The sequence below is a fragment of the Hylaeus anthracinus genome, unplaced genomic scaffold (genome assembly GCF_026225885.1).
Source record: "Hylaeus anthracinus isolate JK02 unplaced genomic scaffold, UHH_iyHylAnth1.0_haploid 0, whole genome shotgun sequence".
Taxonomy (NCBI): domain Eukaryota; kingdom Metazoa; phylum Arthropoda; class Insecta; order Hymenoptera; family Colletidae; genus Hylaeus; species Hylaeus anthracinus.
In genome coordinates this window covers 26,904,582-26,912,273 of record NW_026533254.1, presented here as the reverse complement: position 1 = coordinate 26,912,273, position 7,692 = coordinate 26,904,582, and the positions used below count along the sequence as shown (strand labels likewise).

Below are 7,692 nucleotides of genomic sequence, written 5' to 3'. Positions count from 1 at the left end.
GAGATCAAATATGGGTAGGAAATTTGCAAACAACGAATGTGGTATTCCACAAGCAGGGCAATTGCCATATGTGATTGTTGCGGATGAGGCTTTTCCGCTAAAGCCATACCTAATGAGACCCTACAGTAGGACAGCTATTGTTAGTATTGGAATATAGGTTTAATAAATGAGTCGTTTTAATAAGTTTGAATTCTACGTTTATTCAAACGGCTCGGAAGGACTCGTTTACTGTTCAAGAAATGGACGAGAACTAAACTGAAAAATCAGGCCTACGAGAAAGAGAAATCTAGCGTCTACTTAAAGAAAGAAAATTCTGCCTGCGCTCTATTTATTACCCTAGCCTTCGACGACAAACAGTCAAGGGACTTCAGACCTGGTGGTGCCAGTCCGATACTCTAAACTTACAGAGAAAAGGGCAGTGTCTCTCAACGCTAGATTCATTTTTGTTGAAGTCAAATTATATGTTTATAATTCAACAGTTAGCGATAATGACAAAATTTATAATTATCGCCACTCCAGAGCTCGGCCAATTCCAATGTCTTTGGAATTTTAGCCGGGCGTTAGAAGGTATTTTTAACAACAATTCAAACAAATCCCGAAACAGTGGATAAAATAGTTTTGGCCGCCACCTGTCTCCACAATATGCTGAAGGACAATACAAACAGCATTTCTTCATTCGAGGAACGTATTAGAATTGATAATGTACAAATTCAAGGGGTTGCCAACCTTGAACCCATACGCAGAAATTGTGTTCGAGAAGCCGTCGCAATTAGAGACAGCTACAAAAATTATTTCATTTCTAGAAATGGTTCAGCCAGCTGTCCTTGGCAGTGGGATTCAATTCGTAAAAGGAGAGTTTGAATAATATTCGTGTTTAAAATATATGGGTTTAAAAAATAATAATGATTGTTTTCTCACCTGGTATGCCAAGTTTTCTCCCATCTCGTCCCGAGCCTCCTTCCTTGAATTATGATTCGGGTATTCCCTATTCGTCGGCTCATATAGCACAGGATTAGCCCGAACATGCTCCATTGAAATCTCCTCCATCTTCATAAAGTCACTTTCACTAAAATAATGATTTACATTTCATATTAATTAATTTACATTTGATTTAAATTTAACTTCACACTGAAATAACGATTGGAATTTCGAACGCAGGTCCCACTTACCTCCGTATTTTCGAAATATCTCGCGAATTCACACTTTCTTTCACAAAATTGTCGCCGTCCGTAACTAATGTCCTTCATGCACGTTCGAATGTCACATTCGGAATGACCTGATCACACAGGTCATTCTTGACACCACCTCGGTGCTCGAAAAACAGGGAGGGGGTGTTTCGGTATACCTGAAAGGTTTGGAGGCCCCACAAACGGCAGAAAGGATGTACCGAATAACAATGTCCAACACGATCTTTTTTCCGCGATATCCACTATCGATATCACTATCGGTGATTCTTATAGGGTTCCTCGTCCTAAATACAAATCTAAAAGTGAAAATGCTCTATCACCCTTAGTTTTCGAGAAATTCGAGATTTTGTAAATACGGTCGATTTTGAGAGAAAACATTTACAGGACGCCCTCTTCACAGCACTGTACTACACTGACGGACAAAATTAAAGGGACACTATTTTAAAACGTCATATCTATGGGAGTTTTCAACCGATCTTCGGGAAACTTCGCGAGGAGTAGTTTTGAAGTGTCCTCTGGGTGTGTGCAAAGTTGCATTGACGAAGGTTGATGATAAAGGGTTAATTCACCTCCCCTAAAGGGGTAATGCAGAAAAACGGCACTTCAGAAGAGTCCAGGGGCGACGGAAGGTGGTGAAAAAATCAAAAAAACCTTAGGGGCGACTCTGTTTGATGCCCCCTACAAAATCCACCCCTTGAAATCGCTCTCGGACAAACCCACCCCTCACAACACCCCACACCCCCTAAAATCCACAATTTTTGGACGACAGTCTCGATTTTGAGCTCAATGCATTCTCTGGACTCCCCTGATCCAGAAAATGCCAACGCCCACGCCGTACGCCCCATAGGCACCCCTTAGAGAGATGGAACAGTTCGCCACTTTTCAACACCCTTCGTAAGGGAGCACTTCCGCACCTCGAAGGGCGATGAAATTTACCATGTTTATTCTCGGTACGTTAAGGATCAATGTCATTTAAAACTCGTTTCGAAAACTCCCCCTGGAGCTGAACAGGTTGGCCCAGAGTTAAGTGTGGTCCACCCACAGGTGTAGGAGTTGGAACGATGTTTCGTTGCGTGAAACACATGTGATACGGTCCAAGGCATTGGAGTGACACAGTTTTGATGTCTTTTCCCCGCGTGGATAGCATTAAAATACGAAAATGTCGTTTTTTTTGGAAAACCCACCCGCGAGTTTAGGCCTGTGTACCAGGTGAACGAGTAACCCCTCGTCAACGCCGTTCGTGGATTCGGACGCGCGAATGCTTTATAAACAGGTCCACAAAAATTCGGATATTTTGAATCACGCTTTCATTGTCAAATCGGAGTAAATCAACGTTCTTTGGTTTCGAGGTTTACGCGCTCAGTAATCGGTCTAAAATAAAAGGTCAATCTCACCTACGCACCGAACTCTTCCATTCAATTAAATAGCAAGAATTAAGCCGTCCGCTTTGGAAGGGTGTTCTTCTAACACACTCGATTGAACACAAGAAAATACCGTTTGCGCGACGCGTTCGTGTGAGAAACGCTTCAGTCGAGGGACGCGAGAGAAACCGTAGCGAGGTACAAGAATGGTTGGTTGCGTAACTCCAGGCGTTCCTGAATGACGGCTCCGTCCGGCCGACTTAATACTCTTTCAAATCTACTCCGATTTGACAATGAAAGCGTGATTCAAAATATCCGAATTTTTGTGGACCTGTTAATAAAGCATTCGCGCGTCCGAATCCACGAACGGCGTTGACGTGGGGTTACTCGTTCACCTGGTACACAGGCCTAAACTCGCGGGTGGGTTTTCCAAAAAAAACGACATTTTCGTATTTTAATGCTATCCACGCGGGGAAAAGACATCAAAACTGTGTCACTCCAATGCCTTGGACCGTATCACATGTGTTTCACGCAACGAAACATCGTTCCAACTCCTACACCTGTGGGTGGACCACACTTAACTCTGGGCCAACCTGTTCAGCTCCAGGGGGAGTTTTCGAAACGAGTTTTAAATGACATTGATCCTTAACGTACCGAGAATAAACATGGTAAATTTCATCGCCCTTCGAGGTGCGGAAGTGCTCCCTTACGAAGGGTGTTGAAAAGTGGCGAACTGTTCCATCTCTCTAAGGGGTGCCTATGGGGCGTACGGCGTGGGCGTTGGCATTTTCTGGATCAGGGGAGTCCAGAGAATGCATTGAGCTCAAAATCGAGACTGTCGTCCAAAAATTGTGGATTTTAGGGGGTGTGGGGTGTTGTGAGGGGTGGGTTTGTCCGAGAGCGATTTCAAGGGGTGGATTTTGTAGGGGGCATCAAACAGAGTCGCCCCTAAGGTTTTTTTGATTTTTTCACCACCTTCCGTCGCCCCTGGACTCTTCTGAAGTGCCGTTTTTCTGCATTACCCCTTTAGGGGAGGTGAATTAACCCTTTATCATCAACCTTCGTCAATGCAACTTTGCACACACCCAGAGGACACTTCAAAACTACTCCTCGCGAAGTTTCCCGAAGATCGGTTGAAAACTCCCATAGATATGACGTTTTAAAATAGTGTCCCTTTAATTTTGTCCGTCAGTGTAGTACAGTGCTGTGAAGAGGGCGTCCTGTAAATGTTTTCTCTCAAAATCGACCGTATTTACAAAATCTCGAATTTCTCGAAAACTAAGGGTGATAGAGCATTTTCACTTTTAGATTTGTATTTAGGACGAGGAACCCTATAAGAATCACCGATAGTGATATCGATAGTGGATATCGCGGAAAAAAGATCGTGTTGGACATTGTTATTCGGTACATCCTTTCTGCCGTTTGTGGGGCCTCCAAACCTTTCAGGTATACCGAAACACCCCCTCCCTGTTTTTCGAGCACCGAGGTGGTGTCAAGAATGACCTGTGTGATCAGGTCATTCCGAATGTGACATTCGAACGTGCATGAAGGACATTAGTTACGGACGGCGACAATTTTGTGAAAGAAAGTGTGAATTCGCGAGATATTTCGAAAATACGGAGGTAAGTGGGACCTGCGTTCGAAATTCCAATCGTTATTTCAGTGTGAAGTTAAATTTAAATCAAATGTAAATTAATTAATATGAAATTTAAATCATTATTTTAGTGAAAGTAACTTTATGAAGATAGTGGAGCTTTTGATCGAGCATGTTCGGGCTAACCCCGTATTATACGATTCGACGAACCGGGAGTATCGGAACCAGAATGCACGGAAGGAGGCTTGGGACGAGATTGGAGAAAAACTTGGCATGCCTGGTGAGTGAAAACAATCATTATTATTTTTTCATATATTTCATTAGTTACTATTTATAGAAGTTTTTAAGGGGCTCAAACATCAAGAAATGGAAAAAAATCACTGTAAACAAAATTTTTTTAATTAAAATTTTAGCGATTCTGAACAGTTCTTTGCAAAAAGAATTAAATTTTGAGCATTAGAAGTGTTAAAAAAAACTTTATGATAATTGACTGTCTTTTTCACATTTTGATCAAAAGAAATACGATTAGATTACACTAGTTTACAGCCAGAAAGTACATTCAATGCCACTATTTCTTTCTTATGTATTTTGGTCTGTAAAACTCGAAAATCGCAATACATTTTTCTATGCATGGGTTTCTTGTATATGAATTTAAAAATTTTTTTTCGATTTTTTTCTGTGAGATGAGACATTTTAGATCATATCTCGAGTTAGTAATGTCCGATTGGGTCGCGCAAGATACCATATTAAAGGTAATCGAATTTCCAACAATTGCTCCTAACATTGTTGTCCAATCGGTTCAATAGTTATGTGTTATGGGTCAAAATATATGAGAAACTTCAATTTTTTGGGCTAAAATAGTTAATAATAAATAGTTAAAATGATTAATTTATTTTTATAGAAAATGATAGTATTTCGTTTGTATTTGATTGTACCACCAATAGTTTCGTTTGTACCTTCATCATTTAATAATTAAAAAAAAATTAAAAAAACGGTCAACATTCGACATTGAGATTTTTAAAATCTATTTTTCCCTATTCTTTAGAACCGTTTGTACCCGTTTGTGCCGCTTTTCGTTTCTTTTGTGCCTCGATAGTTTTAATTTTACATTTCTAACTCGAGATGTGGCCTAAAATGTCTCAACTCAGAAAAAATGGAAAAAAAATTTTTAAATTCATATACAAGAAACCCATGCATAGAAAAATGTTGTATTGTGATTTTCGAGTTTTACAGGCCAAAATACATAAGAAAGAAATAGTGGCATTGAATATACATTTTTTGTATTTTGAAAACTAGTATTATCGAGCGGAAAATACAAATTTTTAGTTTTTTGCATTTCCTGGAAAATTGGGTTTTTGGTACAATAGTACACTTATCTCTGGACCAAATTGACATTTCTTAATGTTCCTGGTTACAAAATTAACAGCAATGATGGGACTAAAAACAGACCGAGTAGTTTTTTTTTAAATATTCAAATTTGAAAAAATAGTTTTCGATGTTTGAGCGGCGGTGATTTTTTTTTTAAATCAAAACATTAAAAAACTACTCAGTCTGTTTTTAGTTCTATCATTTCTGTACATTATGCAACTAGAAACAATTAAAAATATCAATAAGATCCAGAGATAAGTGTACCTTAAACATTTTTTTTCACCTGAATTTTTTTCAACAAATTTTTGTGGTTACTTCCAATGCTCCGAATTCGATTCTGTTTGCACCGAACTGTTCAGAATCGCTTAGATTTTAATTTGAAAAGTTGAAAAAATGTCATTTTTTTCATTTTTTGATTGGCAAGCAAGTGGCCTTTTACTGCCTGTGGCCGCTAGAGGACAATAGAAGAATAACTAAGTAATTGATAAACAAAGACTAAGTTCCTGAAATACTAAAGTAATTTTTCTGTTTCAGGCAATGATTGTAAAGAGGCTTGGAGTAAGCTACAGAATGCGTTCAGCCAAGTGAAGCACCGAAGAGCCACCAAATCAGGCCTGGCAGCCAAAAATTTGCCGAAGTTGAAATTTGGAACTGAGATGGCATTTTTAAATCCAACACTTATCTCGAGGCAGATGTGTGGAAATGTGGACAACACTTCTACAGAAAATCATCCAGAAACTGCGAATACGGCAATAGGAATAGAGGCGGAAGAGGATACCGCGCCTAGAATGGATTCCCTATAAACGGGAAATCCATCACAGCAGAAAAATCCAGGAAGGCCTATGGCTAGGAAGCGAGGACTGTCGTCCTCAATCCAGGAGATGGTTGGTGTAATGGGGAACAACCAGCGGTTACGGGCCCAGATTTTAGAGTCCTCATCTGCTGCAGAGAAAGTCGAGGACGACGATGACCTATTCTTCCGGAGTATGGCAAAACATATAAAAAAACTGCGTCCCGTGGAGAGAATTCGAATCAAAATGGAAGTGGGGAATATTGTTTTGGAGGCACCGTTACAAGCTGCCCGCGGAAATATAGAAGACTCATCGTTACAACTCCAATATCCCACCAATGCCTCAACCTCTACATTTACAGCATCATCATCACCATTTAATGTTAGTCTGGATTGGTTAGGCGAATATCAAGATAAAAAAAAAAATGATTTCTAATAGTATGATAGATTTGTTATAACGTGGCAGATTGCCGCGTCACAATGTGGGCGAACTCTCCGCGGGGAACGAGACCGACCAAGATCGCGAGCGCCACCAGGGTAACCCAGGGTTATGACTAATCTACGTGTCTGAAGGGCAATAGCGTTGGGCTAACGAGGGCAACACCGAGCGATGCGGCTTAGAGGCTACTGATCCCGTCCAACCCGGCGCCGATTGCACGGACTGGCCAGACGAAGCTCAAATGGGCAGGGGCTGGAGGTTCTTGGTAACAGCCCCTGGACTCTGCTACGACCTCAGGGGGCAGGAAGCCGTTTAGGGCAGCGAGTGCACCGAGACCCGACTCGCTCCAGAGCCTTCGAGGGATGCCAGCACCGACACGCTACCAAAATCGCCGAGGGACGAGACTGGACGACCGCCGATGACGAGCGCGCCGATAACGCGATTTGAATTTGGCCGCCATAGAGTGCCGCGTGCCGCCGACCATTGAGGTGAGGCTGAGGCGAAGCGCGTGAGCCAACGCGTGCGACGAGCTCGCGTATCTCGTCTTATTTTGTCATCGACGCACGTGCGGAACGGTACGGTAAGCGCTTCCTCCTTTACCTCACGCTCGTGGATAGGATATCGTAAATTGGTCGGGTTTCCTGGTGGCTGCCGAGCACCCCGTCGGGCGAAATAGCGTAATCAGTTTCAATCGCGTTTTCGTAGGTTATCTAGACGAAATAACAAACATCTAGTCGCGAATCTATTGTAACGCGCACGTGTTTAGATCGCTGCCGGTTAACGTTCTCGTCGAAGAGGTCGAGCCCACCGCGACCGCGTCAAGACTGTCCGAACATCGTTTCCAAAGTCGCTTTTGTGTGAATCGTGACGGAATTTGGGCTAACGTGAACGAAATCAGCACGTGTTATCGAAACGTAGTTCTCGTGTCGGTTATCAGTCGTCCCGGTGACCTT

The 7,692-nt window shown here is 41.9% G+C and overlaps 1 protein-coding gene across 1 annotated transcript; it reads left to right on the top strand.

The window, feature by feature from the left end:
* The first annotated feature begins 4,286 nt into the window (after positions 1-4,286).
* On the top strand, positions 4,287-6,313 carry LOC128894773 (uncharacterized). Its single transcript, XM_054156762.1, has 2 exons — positions 4,287-4,422; positions 6,045-6,313. The coding sequence occupies exons 1-2, from the start codon at positions 4,287-4,289 to the stop codon at positions 6,311-6,313; spliced, it is 405 nt and encodes a 134-aa protein (XP_054012737.1).
* The last annotated feature ends 1,379 nt before the right edge of the window (positions 6,314-7,692 follow it).